Here is a 19,475-nt window from a genome sequence, read left to right as displayed (position 1 = left end):
TGCTTGACTGTTTATTCATTTTTTTTTCTTGTTTTCCAGAAGAATCTCTCTTTCCTGTAAAGCCAGAGTTTAAGGCTCAGCTTCTTTTCAGCTTGGATAAAATGAAAAGTAAAATTCTTTTTAATACTAATTATAACCTGCAGAAGCCTAGTGAAGAGAAACTTAAGAAATGTAATTCTTGTTTTCTAGTTGAGCTTCAATGCCATATAATTAATATAATTCAATCTCTTCTTACCCCCTTTTTTTCTGCATGATTTAAGATATCAGAACTTAATTCGTAGCCAGAATGAAAACCGGACTTAGGAAAAACTTGAAAAGACTAGAGAGGGATTTGCATTCTGCTGCATGGTTGAACACGTCCCTAAAGTAGCAGCTTTAGAATGCCATGTCCTGATAGAATTCCCCATGGAAAACTGGCCAGTAGAGCGGTTTCCTAGTGCCCTCCCCCTAGTCTGCACCACTGTGAAGTGTCATGAGGGCCTGGGATCTGAACCTAGGGAGCTTCACAGGATTGCTCCACAGCCTGACAGAAGGGCACTGGTCTCACTGGGCAATCTGTGCTCTTGTTCATAAGCCCCAGGCTGTGGGTTTTGGAATTGGCCAGCCACCCTGGCTCAACCTTGGATAAATATTCCTGGGTTCTAAGTAGGAGGAGGAATTCAAAGGCCTGTTTTTCCCAAGTCCTTCCATAACCAGTCCATGACATGTTATGAGGTCTGAGTGGCGTGGCCGTGTTTGGAGGGGCTTAGGGAACATGTTCTACTCCTAATTAATATGTACACCGGTAATAACTCAGAGGGCCAGATTCTAACCCAGCTTCACCCCCTGGGTAGTTGAAATCTGTATGGAATGATTTGAGAGGTCTTAAGCAGTGCCTTCTACCCACCCAGTTTTCTCAGATGCCTCTTCCCTTTTGAGCTGAATCTTGAAGTTTCACAGTTGGACTTTCATTCTTTAAGTATACGGTTTTGATCCTTTCTAAAATGGAAATCCCACGGTGAGATATAGCATTTTAAGGTATTATTGGTCATTTAAACCACAGTTTAAGTTTCTTTGATCTTGACAGGAAGAGACATTGGTTGGGTGTGGTATTAGAGATGGGATAAGGCTGGCAGCGGTGGCGATAGAGTGTAGAATTTGGGACAGAGACAGATGGCGCATTGCCTGGATGGGGACCGCAGTGGCTTCTTCCCCACCAGAATTTGCTCCCGTGCATTTAGTGAAACGGGGCATCCTATTTTCCATTTACCTCTCCCTGCTGGCAGGGAAAGACTTGGAGGCCTTTTTACAGCTTTGACGCTTCCTCCTTCTAGATGTGGTTCCATTTCCGTTCCAAGATGAAAGCTTGTCTTTGTCCCCTCCCAGAATAGTTCCAGGCAGCAGAATACAGTGAATCCTTCCAGATAAAAGACCTGCTGATAAAATACCAGATTGTTATCAGAGAAGCGGAGTGAAGGGAGTCCAGTCCCTACCATTAATTACCTAGTTACAGCTTTGTTTATATCCTGTTCATTTGGGGGCATGTTTTCCCTGGACAGTTTCTTGTCTGTGTTCTGAACTGCAGGCTGATGTTTGTAAAAATCCCAAAGGTCAGGGAATAGTGGGTTCCTTATTTTCTGAAAGGCTTAATGGCAAGGAAGAGCATATCAGAGTTTCTGCCTTCCACCTGGAAGGAAATGGACCAATGCTTGGTTTGGGTGGTTCTTGCCTCACCTTCAGCATACAAACCTTAGTGTGTTGAATGAACTCTGATTTTGTATACTTATCCGAAAGGTTACCTGAAAATAGAATGACATTTATCTCTGTGAAGCCATGAGTATTAACCAGTGAATACCTGGATATCAAGACACTGAGGTCAGAGTCTAAAATGCTCTAACACTGCTTGGTGAATGAGCTAAACGCCACTTCAGAATGTGTAAGTTTTGAACCACCCCATATTTTGGGGCCTCTCACCTTCTGAGATGGCCCACACTCTGGAGTGTGTTTCTCCCAAGGCCGTTCTCACCTTTTGAGACGGACCACATTCTGTCCGAAGGATGTGTATCTCTAAATAAATCCACTTCTTACCTTAAAAAAAAAAAAAGTGTAAGTTTTATGTTATGTATATTTTACTACAATATAAATGAGTGAATGAATGAATGATACTTGCTTTCTGGCAGCTCCAAGTACTTTGGACACAGTTGGAAATACCATAGGGTTGGGCTACATCGTCTGCCTTATATTGAACTTGATCACTGTTGCGTGTGAGGTATCATGCTTCCTTTTAAGAACTGTGAGACTGAAAGCACAGAGAACCTTAATGAACATAAGACAAAGAGACAAATTTTGCCACCTTCATAGGGACATATTTGCAAGTCTGGGATTGGAAAAGAGCCGTATCTTGAAAATGATTGATTCTAAACCACTATAGCCACTCTCCTTCCACAAATGTAACAGAAGAGGGGAATGGGGTCTCTTGGTGGCTGGAATAGTAGTAGCATCTATTGCTCTGATTCTCAAATAGTGGCATTGAAATGCTCCATGACTAGTAGTAGTCACGGAAGTTAACCTCATCTGTATATCTGCAGCCCTTGAGTGGCCAAGCACATGTTTCTTGACCAAATCAGACTCAAGTCTGACCTTATGTTTTCCTGTTAGGTTCTGTTCTCAGCCCAACCGATTTTTGCTATAAGACTGACTCTTGACCAGTGATTCAGCCAGCTTTTTCAGCCTCACTGGTCATGGGGGTTCTTTTTGAGGACTAGACTGTTGCTTTTTTTTTTTTTTTTCTGCTAAGCCAAGAAACTTCTCATACCTTGCAAACATGCTACTTGGTGATACAGCTGCAATGTGATTTCGGTGTAGAAAAAGAAAGTATGAAAATAGCTCTACTGCAAATCAGGAAACTTTTTTTCTTGTTAACCCCAAAAGCCCTAAACTCAGAACTCTGACTAAAAGGTACTTCTTTTTTCCCGTGTGTGTGTGTGTGTGTGTGTGTGTGTGAGAGAGAGAGAGAGAGAGAGCGAGAGAGCACGCATGAGCGTGCATATTCCTACCGTCATTTCAAGGTAGTTGTGAAACATTCACCATGGTTTCAGCAATACCTTTCTCAAATTTAAATTTAGTATTTTCCTTAGAAAAGGCGAGAGCCTATAGGAATTTAGGAAGAAGCAGCTAAGGTAAATTTAAAATATAAACACTCACTTTGGGTGAAATCAGTAAAAACATTCCCTGACCTTCTAATATATAAGAAAATTTTTAATTAAAAAAAATAAAAGTTTTCTTTTAGGAAATAAAGATTTTGCCAGAATAGCATGAGTAGATAAAGCAGTCTGTTGTGAAAACTGCATCTTTAAAATTTCCACTTTAAAAAATAAGATTTCTTTGCTTTCTTCTTGACTAATGGTTTTGTCAGAACAATCATTTGAATAATAAATGAAATACTTTGAAGTATGTGAGGGAGTGGAGAACTTTTCTGTGCCTTGTACGAACTGGTGATACAGATTATAAACGAAATGATTCCACATTCCAGTTTATCAAGGATCCAAGCCAAAGCCATACAAATCTACCAATGAAATCATAAAAATGAATGGAAGTGATCCAGATTGTTTCATTTTCCTTTGAAATGTTGTTTGTATTAGATGCTAGCACCCAGAAGTTAAACAGTATTGAATTTCACACATAGCACTTCAGAAAAAAAAAAAAAAATTTATTTATTTGGCTGTGCGGGGTCTTAATTGTGGCATGTGAGATCTAGTTCCCTGACCAGGGATCGAACCTAGGCCCCCTGCATTGGGAGCATGGAGTCTTAACCACTGGACCACCAGGGAAGTCCCATAGCACTTTATTTTTAAGCTTAGGTTAAAGGTTATGTCCTTGGCATGATTGAAGAATGACTCATACAATTCGCACTGTTTTTATTGATGGGCAAGGAAGGAAATTGGGGAGTAATGTGATACTGAATTGATGCTAAATTTATTAATTGAATTTAAATGGGAGTAAAGAATGTCACTTAATGATTTTATTTATTTTTATATTCATGTATATGCCCTCTGTGAAGATTCTCTTTAATGTTACTTATGCTTAAAATGCAACATAAAATATCTCTTGGCCACTACCAGTAGCAGTGGGAATTAGCAGTGATTTTCCTCCTAGTAAATGTATCAAATTGTATCACAGCCAGAACCTTCAGTCACATGGACATATTGGAGGATGTGACCAGAATTCTTTATTGACATGTTCCCCATCTTAAAATACAGTTACCATGAAATTAATGTATTAAGCCTTAGTCACAACCCAAGGAAAGACTTAAAGGTAATGTGATTCTCCTTATAATTAGTAACCTAATTAAATGCTGGAAGGCTTCAACCATATAGTAATGTACCTTGCTTCTGAACAAAGATAATACCACAGCTGAAATTGTATACTTGTAACACTAGAATTTTTTTAATTAGTGGTAGGGTATGTGGGTATGTGTGAGTGTAATCTGTTTTGTTTCATCTTCAAACTTTGCACAGCTGTCTCCATTGTGCAGTCACTGGGACTATGTTAAATAATAGTGCACTAATTGGTTTCTGTTTGTTCAGAATTCAGCATGATTCAAACTGGGATGAGTTGAAAATTACCTGTTCACTATGGAATAAGCAAATTATGAAAATAAGCAAAAATAAAAGATATTAGGAAGCAGGTTCAATCTACTCGAGATGGAGGATAAATCTGTTTTACCTTAATAACCACTTGAAAAATTCTACCGCTAAATGTAGTTTATTAAGTGGGCCCAACAGATTTGGCATTGCTTGGTTGAATGGTGTGAGTTGTCAAGTATAGGTAAGAGCTATAAAATTGAATTTCTTTTAGTATTTGTTATTGTCGTTCCACCCTGTGGTGGTAAAAATGTCTTATAGTTGGGGCATGCAGGGTTTTGCAACTACCACGGGCTCTGGAGTCAGACAGACCTGACTTTGAATCCCGGCTTCTCCATTCACTTCTTTTGTGAGCTTGGTCAAGTCACTTACTGTCTCTGAGCCTGTCCTAGAAGAGCATGTGGAAGATTTGGAACACTGTCCTGAAAAAGTTTCTGTTTTTTAATTCTTATGCGATTGTTAGGATTTCAGTGTTTATTTATTTGATTCTTTAAGAGAGCAGAAGGAAAGGTTCATTCTGGTCATAAAAGTTCAAAGGAAATAGCTGGGCTTGCTTAATATGAGGAAAGAAGATTTGGGATGTTTTGGAGATGCGATTGGAGGTTGAGAAGGGAGAACAAGACAGGATGTATAACTTCACTTTTCTAATATATGTGAAATGTTATTCTTAAAAAACAGCATTATTGAGGTATAATTGACATAAACTGCACATGTTTAAGGTGTACCATTTGCTAAGTTTATACACCCATAAAACCACCCCCAGTGTCAAGACAGTAAACATATCTATCACCCACAAAAGTTTCCTTGTGCCCATTTGTAACCTTCTCCAACAGCCCCGCCCCCGTCACCTGGCAACAGCTGTTCTATCACTATAGGTTAATTTGCATTTTCTAGAATTCATATAAATGGAATCATACATTATGTATTTTATTTTGCCTGACTTTTTCACTCAGCATAATAATCTTGAGATTAATCCATGTGATTACACATATCAGTAGTTTGTTCCTTTCTATTGCAGAATAGTATCCCATTGTACAGATATACCACTATTTACTTACACTCTCACCTGTTGATGGACATTTGTGCTGTGTCTAGTTTTGACTGTTACAAACAAAGGTGCCAGAAATATTCATGTACAAGTTTTTGTATGGACATATGCTTTCGTTTCTCTAGGATAAACGTCTAGGAGTGGAATGGGTGGGTTGTAGAAAAGGGTGTACATTTAACTATTTAAGAAACTGCCAAATTATTTTCCAAAGTGATTGTACCGTTTTACATTTCCACCAGCAGAGGATGAGAGTCCCAGTGGTTCCGTATGCTAGTCAACACTTGGTGTGCTTGGTCTTTTTTAATTTTAGTCTTTCTAGTGAGTATGTAGCAGTATATCACTGTGGTTTCAATTTGAACGTCCCTAATGACTAAGGAGATTGAGCATCTTTACATGTGTTTCTTTGCCATCCATATATCTTCTTTGCTTAAGTCTTGGTTCAAAGTTTGACCCAATTTTTTGTTGGGTTGTTTGTTTTCTTCTTATTCAGAATATATTCTGGACACAAGTCAAAAGACTATTCTTTTAGGCATAAATTCATTTATTTCCCTGGCATGTAGAACCACGAAAACAAAATTAAGTTGCAGTAAGAAAAGTGTAATTATACTTAAGGAAGTACTTTTTGACTGTGACACAAATGTGGGCCCTGGGGCAACCAAAGGAGGATGTAAAACTTTCCCTGAAGGCAGTGGTCTGTTTGGATGCTGTAGGGATGCTGATGTATGACTTAATCTACCTAATTGCAGTCTTCATTTGAGATAAGAATCTTCCCTGGGGCGGGTCTGTTACTAATACCTCAGTGTTCTTTGCTCTTTTGTGCTATTTTTTCAGGCCAAAAACGTGCAATTTCTTGGAATTTTTCAAAACTTTCCATGTACTTCATGGGTTTAAAAAATTTATTCTTTCTGATTTTAGCTTGAAGTGTTGCTGTGAAACCTGAGGAGGGTCATTCAGGGGTATTAATTAACTTTAGCAAAAGTAAATTGCAATGTCTGGAGAGTAATCAAATTAAAAGAAATGCTCAAATTTCTCTCATCTAGCAGTAGCACAAATCACTGTTTTAGCCGATAGTACTGGCAAGATGCATTCAACTCTCTGTAGAGGCAAAATAATTAACTAGATTCTAGAGAAGAGGTTCTACATGATTAAAGGAATTGGGGCTGTTTTAGCCCACGGAAGGGAAGAGTAAGGGGTGATTTAATGACAGGATTCCAATATAGTCAGTGAAGGGTTTTCCTGTGTATAGAAAACACTGGTCATTTGTTCTCCAACTCTGGAGAGGCTCAAACTAGAGAAAATTGGCTCCCGACTATAGAAAGATTGAGTGTGGTTTGTATTAAACGTAAAAGTTCTATTATAGGCATCAGTGTTGTTACGAGATTAAGCAATGGAGCAAGTCAAGAGAGGTCATAAAGATATTTTAAAATAAAAAATATAGCTATCTGCCTGAAATGTTTAAATGTCCATTGAATTGTAGGATTTTGTTATTGAAGAGGACTTTCAAGATCACTTATTCTAATCTCCTTTTACAGATGAGGATGTGAAAGGACATTATGTAATTTGCCTATGGCCACATTTAGATACTAATATTTTAATTTGAGGATGTTTTAAAAGTAGTCTGGCTCAAGAGGCATCAAAGGGACCGTGTAAGAGTTTCTGCTTAGCAGCAGGTTTCACTCCACCAAAATAGTCACTTAAAGCTGATAACGATGTGTATTATTTTTTCCTGAGCCCATGAAGATCCTGCCAGTGTGCCCATGAAGATCCTGCCAGTGTGCTGACCTGTGTCTGTTGTCTTTAAAAATGTTAAAGATTCTTATTCTTGGACATTTTGAACTTGTCTCTAGATAAATACTATACTTCAAAAGACTGTAGATGATTTGACCCGAGGTGGTCAATATTGATAGAGGACAGCAGAGGACACTGCCACAGCCCTTGGCGAGCCTGTCCCAGTCTAATACAGGGTTCTTCAGAAACCTTTGGCTGCTGGCTGAGCTACAAAGACTACAATTTCGTGGACGACTATTTCCTGGTGACTAATTTGCCTTCCTTAAAGATAGTGCATTATAAAGCTTTTGGTTTTATTTTATTAAGCACTAGTTGGAGCAGTAGGAAATACATTTAGGCCACCAGTTCATTGTGTATGGGATCTGCAAAAATGAGTTCTAACCATTGGAATTAATGGGATAAATTGCACATCCATTACCACAACAGAAAGAAGTCGGCACAGTGCACTTTATTTGATTGTGGGTACATTTTATTTGGTAACTCATCATTCTATACATGTTCCCACGAGACCATCTAGAGCAAAAACTGACATGTGTATACAGTTTTATATACTTATTTCAGAGGGTTTATGTGAGTACTAAAAGTGAGATAAAATATCTGAAAGTACCTAGCACATTGCCCGACATCTGGCAGACACTCAGTAAATGTTCCCACCTTCCTTTCCCTTTCCCCTCCTTGAGTTTTAGCATGAGTATTGAAATCGCTCAGAAATGTAACAGATTCCTGTCAAAAGGGAAGTTCCTAAAATTGTTCACATTTAAAAGTGTTTATTTAAAAATGTTAAGCACTCACTTGACTCACAGGATGCTTAGATTTTACAAGATTTTAGTATCTTTTCAGAAAGAGTCACCTGAAAAGTCAAGTTCCATTGTTCCAAGAAAGATGTACTCAGCACCTATGATTTGTCCACCCAGTATTGGGCTAGGTTTAGGGTGCTTTGAATGCCAGAATGAGAAATTTGCATTTAGTGTGGCGATAGAGGGTTGTCGCAGGTTCTGGAACATTTGAAAGCTAAAGAACAAACAGAAAAAAAAAAAAAAAAAAAACCTCTTAAAAACAGGACCAAAAACATTCCTTTTCAAACCTTCCCCCTAAATATACATAGCTTAAAAAGAAGAGAGTAAATTTTCTCCATACCTTTGTGTAGTTTCTTAAATTGACCACCCAATCCTGGGTTTATGAACTGAAACCCACTCACTGTGAATATGGAACCACATGCCCTAAAGGTTAATGGGGTGCGTTTCAACTGTATGAAGTCACTTAGAGAACTTGGCCTTTGAGCAGTGACCTTCACCACAAGGAGACTCAGCACGTTCAGGACTGTTTTCTCCAACCCACCCACTACCTGCAAGGAAAGGAGAAGACATGCGGAGGCCAAGGTGTTACGATCAACCCCCTTAAAGACTCAATGGCTGTCTGTGTGTGTTCATCTCTTGGTCTTTAGTGGAGCAGGGGCAGAAACAACGGTAGGGTTTTGCTATTGAGAGGAATGTGCAGCTCTTTCCCTCGGTCTGCACAAGTTGCAGCCCTCAGCTCCTGCCCTGCACACAGCTTATCCCAGCTTGAGAGCCCTGAGGGCAGATCCAGAACTGCTTTTCCAGCTGTCTGTGAGGAGGCCAGTAGTATGTGGCTTGTTGATCCAAGGTCAGAGAGGAAAACCCACAGATGGACCGGGAGGGAAGATCATGCCAAAATTTCAAACTAAGTCTAGTGGTTATTTTCATTATGTAGGAGAGTTTTATACCGTTTATGTTAGATTTTTTTTTCCACTTTATATTACTCCATTTTATTTTGGGTAAAGACTGAAAGTAATGATTCCCTTTTAATCTCTAGGGCCTCCAATGTCTTTGTATTTATGTTGCTGTAAAGTCTTTTCCATGTTTTTCCGAGTCAGGAAAGAATCATTATTAAGGTATAACTTCATTTCAGTGCTCCAGAGGAAAAAAACCTTCTTTCCAGCTGTCTGGACAATTTGGTTGGAATCTGAAAAATTCAGTTTCAAATTGTATCTGTTATTGTCTAGTCACAAAATAAAGCATGAAATGAAATTTCAGATGAAATATAATTTTCATACTCTTATGTTTTTTCAAAACTCTATGATTTGATATCAGCAAGTAACCAGGGATTAGCATTCAGAAAGCATCCTTTCATTTATTTAAAACATGTTTATAATTCTAAATAATTAAAGAGCATTATTCAAAGATCTCTTTAAAGTAAGCACCACACTGGATACCTTCCCCCCTGTCCCTGTAGGAAAATTCCCTAGCTTTATTTCCTAACACCTAAAGGAATGGTATGAATGCAACTAGCCATTGCCATTGCATCCAAGACCCTGTGTCCTTGCCACATATGTGGCCGAGTGCTTTGCCCAGTTCTTACGGGGACAAGTGGAGGGATGTCAAAGTGATGGAGGCCAATTCCCAACTCCTGGCAGCTGCCATTTTCACCCCTTTGGGATTAACAGCCTGTGGCTAGTTGACCTGGGGAAAACCTTGGTAACTTGGAGGTAGAGTGGAGGTGACCTTAAAAGGATGCACCTTCTACAGCTTAGACTTTGGTTGGGATGTCCCAGGGGGTTACATATTGCTGTTCTCAGATGTTCTATTTTGGCTTATTAATTATTTTCAGCATTTCTTCATAAAAATTTTTTTAAAGGTCTTAACATGTTGATTAGAGTTAATTTGTAAAGAGCAATTACAGCTTTGAGCTGCCAGTAGATACTTAAACTAAACGTTCTACCTGCAGATACATATGTATATTTTTGCCGTGAAAGCTGGAAATGTGCGATTTTTAGCTTAGCTACTGTCTACTGCTCTTATTTCTCCTTCACTATCCAAACCAAGGATTCTTTTTAAAATCAGACTTCAAAAGTCCTGAACCCATTACCCTTCCAAGAAATATATTTGAATAAAGAAATCCATGAGCTGTGCAGAGGGCAAGATTACAGTAAATGCAACTTCTAAGTGCTAGCGGTTTGAGTTGCAGGAAAAGGAACAAGTAGTTCAGGTGGTGGTAGGTCCTTTGATGAACTGAAAATCGGTAAAGGAAGGACAAGTAGAGAATCTGGCAACCGTGGCCACACTGAACTCACCTGAGAATGTGTAAGGACGGCTTAAGGAATAACACTTATAACAAAAACATACTTCATAGTGACAGGACATGCTGAACTGTTTTTTCAAATTCACTGGTACCACCGTATTTTTTTAGTGGTTTCTCTCTTTTATGCATACACATGTACCACACGTGTACATGTTTCCGAAGGCGAGATTGAAACCAGGAACCACACACAATAAAAAGGAAAAAGAAACCTTTGGTGAAACGGCATTAGAAACAGCATTAGAATTGACAGAAAGTAAAACCTGGGCCCTGGACCTGAGGAATAAAGTCAGCGGGCCTCACATAAACAAGTCAGTTGGCCCCAAACTCAATCGTCCTTCTCTCCTTTCCAGCTCCTTTGGTGAGGAGGGGGAGGGGCAGGCCTTTGTAAGCCCTGAAGCCTGTTGGATACAGCAAGGCTCTGTGTCCTCAGCCAGTTGTTGAGATAGAGAACCCTAGAGAGTTTGTACGTGTGGATCACGCTTTTCAGTTTGAAAGTTATTCCACCTACTAGGTTCAATAATAGCTACCATTTATTGGTCATTAACTTATAGGTGTTGTGTTTTATATCCATTATCTCACTTAAGCTTCACAACAGCCTATGAGGTAGTTACTTTTCCCTGTTTTACAGATAATAAAAACTTAGAAGGTTCACTGACCTGTCCAAGGTCACCCACTGGTAAGCTTTAGGACTTGGACTTAAACTTAGGTTTGCTGGATTCCAGAACAGGTTCTTAACTCCTGTCTTTTGTGCTATATTATTCAGAACTATAAAGACCCTGTTTCTGTTCTCAAGATCATTTTGGTCTAATAGAAAACAAACTTATGGTTACCAAAGGGGAAAGGGGGGTCGCGGAGGGATAAATTAGGAGTTTGGAATTAGCGGATACAAACTACTATATATAAAATGGATAAACAACAAGGTCCTACTGTATAGCACAGGGAACTATATTCAATATCCTGTAATAAACATAATGGAAAAGAATATAAAAAAGAAGGGATATATGTATATGTGTAGCTGATTCATTTTGCTGTACAGTAGAAACTAACACAACATTGTGAAGCAACTATACTCCAATAAAAATTAATTTTAAAAAGAATATGAAAAAGAAACATAAATATAAATTATATCTATATATAACTGAATCAATTTGCTGTATACTAGAAACTAACACAACATTGTAAATCAACTATACTTCAATAAAAAAAAAATTTGTTTTTTAAAAGATTGTTTTGATCTGGCCAACATGATACCTGAGGGCTCCTGTGGGGAATGCAAATGGGATGTGACCCCCAACCCTGACAGCTGTAAGCATGCCATTGCAGTGACAGGGCACGGGAGAGAAAAGGATTGACTCTGACCAGAGGAAGTGCAGTAAGATTTTTTAAAAGAAGTGATACCTGAGCAGAATTCAGAGGATGAAGAAGAGTTCCCCAAGTGTACAAGGGTGAAAAGGCCATTCATTCCAACAAGTGTGAACGGCAGTGTGCAGAGGCACTAAGGATGAAGCAGTAGTTGGCTTGACAAAACATATATAGAAAGTTTTTTATATATGTATATATAGTATAACCTGTAGCCTCAGCCTACTCCTTCCTTCCTAGCCTTCAGAGATATCCTGCAGGGTAGGGTTGTCTCAGCTTTTAAGATTGTCAGTAGATGACTATTCCCCAAGAGCAGCTGGCCAATGCTGCATGAGAAACAGACCATAATGGCAGGCATTCTTGAGTAAATTTAGTGAGGGACTTGGGGGTAGGTGAGACACAGCTTCTTCAAACTCAGCTCAGCTCCTAAGATGCTAACTCCTTTGTCAAGTAGGGGCATCTAGAGAAAGTGGATGAGTATTTTCATCAGCAGCAGAAGTTTGGGGGCTTCTGTTTTGTACAGGGTACAGCTTGATTTCTGGAAAGTAAGGATCAGGACTGGATCTGGGTCTGAGAAGGCAGAGGAACTGGGGGAGCATTCATCATGTCAATGAGAGAGAGTGGAGGGGGACTGGCTGGGTCCTGAAGCCATTCTGAGACTTTTTTCTGAAGACTCTCGCTCTGGTTCTCATAAAATGGGGGGCTCACTCAAGGCCACCAGGCTTTACAGAGTCCCCTCAGTTCAAAACTACCTCTCCCACATTGCCTAATAATGTTCTCTCAGCCATTCTGCCTTGTTGTGAGGATTAAATGATGTAATACATGCAAAGCTTTTAACACTAGGTCTGGCCCTCTGTAGGTGCTTAGTAAATGTTAGTTACTATCAGCATCATCTTTATTGTTCTGCTTCACATTTTACCAATTAGGGACTGGTTAGTTCCATAAATCATTCATACCTCAATGTGATGATTAGGTTGAACAGGTTACTTTGGAAATATTTGGCGTTTTCAAGGCTGAGGATTTTGAGGCAACTGCATTGTAAAGTCTTAGACTAAATTTTGCAGGTGGACAAACCCTTATTAGAATACAGGATCTGCCACTTGCTAATTTTATGACCTAAAGTATGCTGGGAAACCTCACTTTCCTCATCTTAAAATAGGGATGCTGGAGACCTTATAATGAGGATTTAGTGAAGTAAATAAAATAGTGTGTCTGAAGTACGTAGCCAGTCCTGGGACACAGTAGTCATTTAATAAACCTCAGTTCCCTTGCTTTTGACTGCATGCCCTGGGGGGCAGTGTGGGTTCATGGACAGAAAGGCACAGGGGAGGGCACCTCTTTCTTGCCAAACCCAAATGTTCCTTCTGCCTGACCCCACTTAGTCACAACTGGACCATGATCTCCCAGACCACCCACCCTCCTCTCTGGGTGTCCCACCTCAGTTCTTCTACAACAGCCTACATTTACTTCTCATGTTCCCGAAAAGCATTGGCTGATTGGCCTGTATTTCCCACTATAGATTCCCTGTGGCCTGGGCAGTGACATTTCTCTCTGGTTCCTAACTCAGTGTATGCTTTTGCTAGGCACTCAGTGGGTGTCTCCATGCCTATCCTACAGGTGTGAGTGATGTCCAGCCACTTACCTGTGAAATCTTTCACTGGAACAGATTCTGAGGGTAAATATAAGAGGGAACCACCTGGAAAAAAAGCTTAGCCACCACGCTGTGAAAGATGATCTCAGAAGAGGGGTCTTTCCCTGCTCAGAATACTATATTCTAAAATTTCCAGGGTCCACCAGGGTTCCTGAAGTCCAAAGGGTGTATATCACTGTCACTTGAAGGTCCTTTATCTCCTCCAGAAAGTGATTCCAACTCTCCCTCCTGTTCCCTTTGCTGTGCCCTGCACACCCTTGTATGTCTCCATGGGTACTGTGGACTTGTGATCATGAGGTTGTCTGGCTGGCTGCCACTCTAAACTGATGGTTCCCTGTGACAGCATCCTGCTCTCCATTGCCACATCTCTAAAGCAGAGTGCTTACCTGCCCGTCACACTGTGTGCAAAGGAGCAACTGGAGATTCTTGACCTGGGTCTGGAAACACAGCCCCAGGGGTTTTGAATGTGCATCACGAACCTCCTGAAATTGTATGGGAAATTTTATGTGTATGTTCATAAATCTGCTGCTCTTGTGAGAGAGTCCATGGTTTATGTTAGATTCTGAAATGTTTTCACGATCCTACAAATGTTAAAAAAAAAAAAACACCCCACTAATTTAGAGATTTTTCCACATACTTGTAAATTCAAGCTTGTGTTTTCATTAGCTGGGAGATATTTTTATGCTCCCCTGATATCCAGGTGCGAGCTACAGCTTGGAATAGCCCACGAGCTCCACGTGGAGCCATGGATGGTAGTTCTGGCCTGGACACTGCTGCTTACACATCGTGGAGGGTCCACTTAGCCTTTCTGAACTGCATTTTACTTTTCATCTGTTAACTGACATTTATAATGCCCTCACGTCCTACAGGAATGCTGTATAGTCCAGAGATAACAGATGTGCAGGCATTTTATAAACTGCCAAGGGCTGTACAATGTAGGATGCAAGTATTACTATTACACATGTGTCATTTCTCATGTTACACAGTGCCAAGAACACAGTAGGCGGTTGATAAATATATGATTAAAACGACGTGGAAAGGGTTTATTGGAGTGAGAGGGCTACAGGTTTAAGGACACCAGTGTCTGTATGTCTTGCAGATCCTGTGAACGATCTAGTATTTAGGCCTAGAGCACAGCTAGGGATGCAGAGGAAATGCTTTTCAAACTATGGTAAAAGAAGAAATGACCTTTGAGATTCCAAATCCATTTGCTTTATTTTCCAGAGGAAATTGACACTTAAAGAGTAGAAGCTGCCCCCACTTCTTTCAGGAGGGCTCCAGCATCCTCCTCATCACTTTATAATGGAGGCCAAAAAAACCACAATCCTCCTTGCCATCATATCATCAATTTATTGTCTTTTCTTTTTTAAATGGTACAGCATTCAAACCACAGCCTTAATTCTCTCATTGGGGCCACAGAGAGGCCTGCCATTCCTCGACTATGCTGATCCTGTACTAACACAGGCATAATGCATTATGAAAACTTTGTATTTCCAAAGTACCTTCCTTCTTGGAATGTTCTTATAGACACCACCTCACTGGGGATAGATTATTGCCACCACTGTGGCCTCGACAGATCTACAGAGGTTACTACAACTTGTCCAAGTCACAAACCTTGGTGTCCAAAGCAGGATGAAAATCTAGGCGCTCTGATTATCTGTCCTTTTAGTCACCAGATCTATGTCCCTGAAGAACATCTCTGCTTGATTTTGGTAACTTTGCAGAATTAAACTAGAAGACTCTATCTTTGGGAAAGAGAGATTTTAACTTCAAATATATTCCACTTAGGGCTGAAAAGACTGTTTATATCCCCTCACACTACAGGCCACATACACCTGGAGAAAAGCTAAATCTCATCAGACCCTCTCCCTGTCCCCAAAGACTGACAAAACAGTAACCTGGAAATGGTTTTTTTTTTTGCTTGATAGTTGTGTGTGTGTGTGTGTGTGTTGACTAGACTCTATCCTTCCATTTAAACAATTTGCAATAAGAGAGGAGTTTGAAATTACATTTAGTCATTGCTTTAGAATGAATGGTACTTAATTAAATATTACTTTAAAAATAGGCTTCTTCTCTTTTTCTGTAATTGCATTACTTTTTTGAGGGGAGGTTTTGTTTTGCTTTTTAACCTGATTGTGTGCATTTGGAAAGTACCCTAGTACAGGGTATCTGAAAGCAGAAAGTTCTGGCACTTTTCCCACTTTCCATTCTTTCTCCGGTATGGATGCCAGATTCCTTTGGGAAATCATCATTTGCAAAAGGTCAGGAGCAAAAGGAGGGGCATTCTTTAGTATACAGTTGCTGCTAATTAGAAACTAAACATCTGTAACCATGTCAGAATTATTTGTATTTGAAAAGAAACATTTATACACAAAAGCCTTTTCAGTAACATAAAACACACTATAACACAAAGTGTGTATGTCAAAGGGGTGGGGGACAGACAGCCCAGGAAGCTTCCGACAAATGACTGTGCTGAGTGAGGTCATTTGCTAATTAAATCTCAAAGCTTTTTCAGAGTATTTTCTTTTCTTCATCAAGTGAATGTTTCTCACTCCCCCAACCCCCCAGCCCCCATGGGCCAAAGCAAACATTTGACTGCATTTGCCAGCTACAGATCAAACATTTAATCATTTTAAAGGAAAGGTAAGTGAGAAAATGGGTGAGTTGGCAAAACCCAGTCAAAAACCACTGGGAAATCTCTAGCTACCTACTGTAGCCGTAGCCTTCAGTGTCTTCTCATAACATGTTGTAAGGAGAGTTCTTCTCCATCCTGAAAGTGTGTGCTGATTGCCCCACCTGGGACCTACTGTCTTAGGGTAAAAAACGACACAATGTTTTGACTTACCCTGTACCTCTTTCTTCTGTCTCCCTATTTCCTCCTACCTGCCCTCCTCCCCATGGTGAAATTCTGCTTGCATCGTTACATTTGTACAGAAATTATATCTGTACTTTATTGTTATATTAAGATAAATGTCAGTGATACTTCTGAGGTGTTAGAAACATTTCAGTCATAGGGCTTTGTCTCTACATGCTAAGCCTAAATGGCCACATGGGCCTAACGGCCCAGATCTTACCAGTAATTTTTTCTTGGACTATTGATTAATTTTGGAAAAAAACAAGAGGCCATCTCTTTCCCCTGCAGAGTCTGCTATCTTCTGATCTTCCCCATTCTTGTCTTGGCATCTAAGACATTTATATAAGTTGAGTTATTTTTTTAATGGGATGCAAGATCATCAAGTCTTGAGAGTTCTAGTCAAGAACTTAGTTAAGCTAGGACTTACCATATTGGGCTCTCCTTTCAAATAAGACTATATCTGTGAAGGCTCTCAAGTGTACAGTTTCAACAAAATGGTTGTGGACTCTCAGGTTCTAAGTGTTTACAAAAAAGTCAAGAGGCCCTTAGATGACCTGCCTTTCCAGTGACCTTTGTGGAATCACAAAATACCAATTGTCCATGACTTTCACTTAAGAACTGGCTTCTTTCCAAGCTCTGTACCCACAGGGTCCATCTCTTGTTCTCATGACAGTTAAGTTCAGAGGGTGTACTCGGCCGTTTATGGCACTCCCCAGTCTGGCCTGACTCACTTCTCAGCCTTCAGTTCCACTGCTATTCATGAGCCTCTGTTTCAACCAGACACAATTAACTATACCTCGAGCATTTCTACCCTTGCTTTATACAGCTGTCCCTGATTGAGACAACTGCCTGGTTTCTTTTGGCATACTTGAATCACACTTGCTTTCCTGACTTCCATCCTTCTCAGTACTACAACCCACAACCCACAATCCACAATTTCATCCTCCTATAGCCATCATGTCAAGATCATTTGCCTATCATTTTTCCAGTACCGCTTTCAGTTATCTTTTCAGATGTACTCCTTATCTTGCCAACCAGCATATTAGGCTCCTCAGAGACAACAGTGACTGTCTTATTTCTTATGGCACTCATCACGGTGCTTTTGTTCATTCTGAGTGCCCAATAAATAGTTGTTTGTTGAGGAGCAACTACCTGTTTATTGTCTTACTCCCAATTCCTATCTGCATTTATTCCTGTGATGGAATCATAGATGTTAATGATGTTTATGAGAAAAGCAAAGTTGCCTGTATAATTAATGACCAAAAAACCAATCATTTGGAATAGGGAGCAACTCCTCCTGCCACCCCAGCCCTTGGATGTCCCAGCCAGAGCTAGATAGAACATCAGCATATACAAAGACACAGTGTGGAAATGAGTGTTGAATGGTCTTGTGTTTTTATCTTTTCCCAGATGTGGTTGCTCACCTGCCTACCGCTCCCGTGAAATGGCAGCTCGTGCCTTGGTCCCATTTGTTATGATGGACGACATCCCTGATACCATCCGAACTCTGTTGGCCAAACTCCCCAACTGCACTGACCAGTGTTTCCGGCAAAATCATATTCATGGGACACTTCTCCAGGTAAGTACAGTCACTCTTTCTGACTTCTGTCAAACACAGACACTGTTAGCAGGTGAAGGTTTGTTATACAAGCTTTTCACTTCATCCGTAGAACTTTTTTCTACTGCTGAAAGAACAAGTATTTCCTAGGTGTGCTTTTTTCATCATAAACATGAATGCGGTGTCACACTGTGATTCAGTCAGGCCACCTTTTGCATTAAAACCTAGGTTTTCTGTAGCATGCTTTTCCATTTAGCCTTCCTCTCTGAACCAGGTGGAGTTGTGTCTTTTCCATCAAGTATGCCTGCAGAACATTCTAGGCCACTCCGTGTTCAGGGTGAAGTTGTGAGCATTCCTTGATACACATCAGGGAGCTTAACACCACAGTACATGAAATATCAAACCCTACTTTCCTATTTTCTCTGTGCTATCAATACAAAAGAGACTTTTCTTTCGAATAAATATACAAATTGATTTATTGCTTTTAACTTTTCTTCTAGAAAAGACTCAAGTACAACAAATGATTAAGAAATACACTTCTTATTGAAACTGTCCTTTTTGACCCCTAGCTATAAACTTGGTACTGGTAAGAAGGTCTGCTGTTCACGTGGCTGCTGTAGTCACTCACAGTGGGGCAGGGCTGGGGTGGGATTTAAATATCAGGTCATGCTTCTGATTTGTGAGCAGATTAGAGAGATGGCCTTGAGATCCAAATATATGTTCTAAGCTTGAAGTCCACACTGCTGACATCAGAGGCAGTGTGTAGAGTGGCTAAGGCTTGTGATTCTGGATCCAGACTAGTCTAGGTGTCAATTTCAGATTCATCACTCACTACCTGTACATCTGTGTCTTCATTTTTGAACCAAGGATAATAGTAGTGTATACCTCTTAGGGATTTTGTGAAGACTAAATGAATTAATACATGTAAAGTGATTAGAATAGTACTTGGTACATAGCAAGATATATAGTTATTATTGTTATTATCATAGTTTTCATAAGTCTGTGCTATAATGAAAACTGATACTTTTGAACTAATTCCATCTAGGTGAGAATGTAAGATAGACCTATTTTTTGCCTTCCTTCCTTGGTTGTTTTATATATTTATCAAGTATTTGTTGAATGGTTCGTATACACTACTGTGTCACAATCAAAATAGTGACCAAGTCAGTTCTTGCGTTGAAGGAGTCGAGGACAGAAAAAAAAAAAAAAAACCAAGGCCAGAAAATGGGCAATTACAATGTAGTATGCCAAGTGCTAGGGGAGCATAGCAGGGTCACCTGACTGGTCCTGGAGAAGTCAGAGAAAGCTTCCCAGAGAAAGTGACATCTAAGAAGAGAGCAGAAGTTAGCCAAGGGAAGGGAGAGAAAGAGTCCCGCCTGCAGAGGGAACAGCATATAGAAAGGCTCAGACTGGGTGAGAGTCAGCCCATCTGGAAACTGCAGGGTTGGGTGGGACTAAAGTTCTAGGGTGGCAGGTCTCAAACTGGTCTCAGGACC

The 19,475-nt window shown here is 40.0% G+C and overlaps 1 protein-coding gene and 1 non-coding gene across 5 annotated transcripts in view; one reads left to right on the top strand and one right to left on the bottom strand.

The window, feature by feature from the left end:
- THADA (THADA armadillo repeat containing) overlaps nucleotides 1-19,475 on the top strand; it is a 319,471-nt gene that overhangs the window by 152,711 nt on the left and 147,285 nt on the right. For all 4 annotated transcript variants that reach the window (XM_068564210.1, XM_068564209.1, XM_068564211.1 and 1 more), the window contains exon 29: nucleotides 17,832-18,000. In XM_068564210.1, the coding sequence (XP_068420311.1) occupies nucleotides 17,832-18,000 (169 nt within the window). The remainder of the gene's footprint in view (nucleotides 1-17,831; nucleotides 18,001-19,475) is intronic.
- Nucleotides 3,737-3,809, bottom strand: TRNAW-CCA (transfer RNA tryptophan (anticodon CCA)). Its single transcript has one exon. It is a non-coding gene; the product is annotated as a tRNA-Trp (tRNA).

This window comes from Eschrichtius robustus, chromosome 15, assembly GCF_028021215.1.
Source record: "Eschrichtius robustus isolate mEscRob2 chromosome 15, mEscRob2.pri, whole genome shotgun sequence".
NCBI classification, from domain to species: domain Eukaryota; kingdom Metazoa; phylum Chordata; class Mammalia; order Artiodactyla; family Eschrichtiidae; genus Eschrichtius; species Eschrichtius robustus.
Note: the sequence above shows the minus strand (reverse complement) of the source record. Positions and strands in the feature narration are given on the sequence as shown.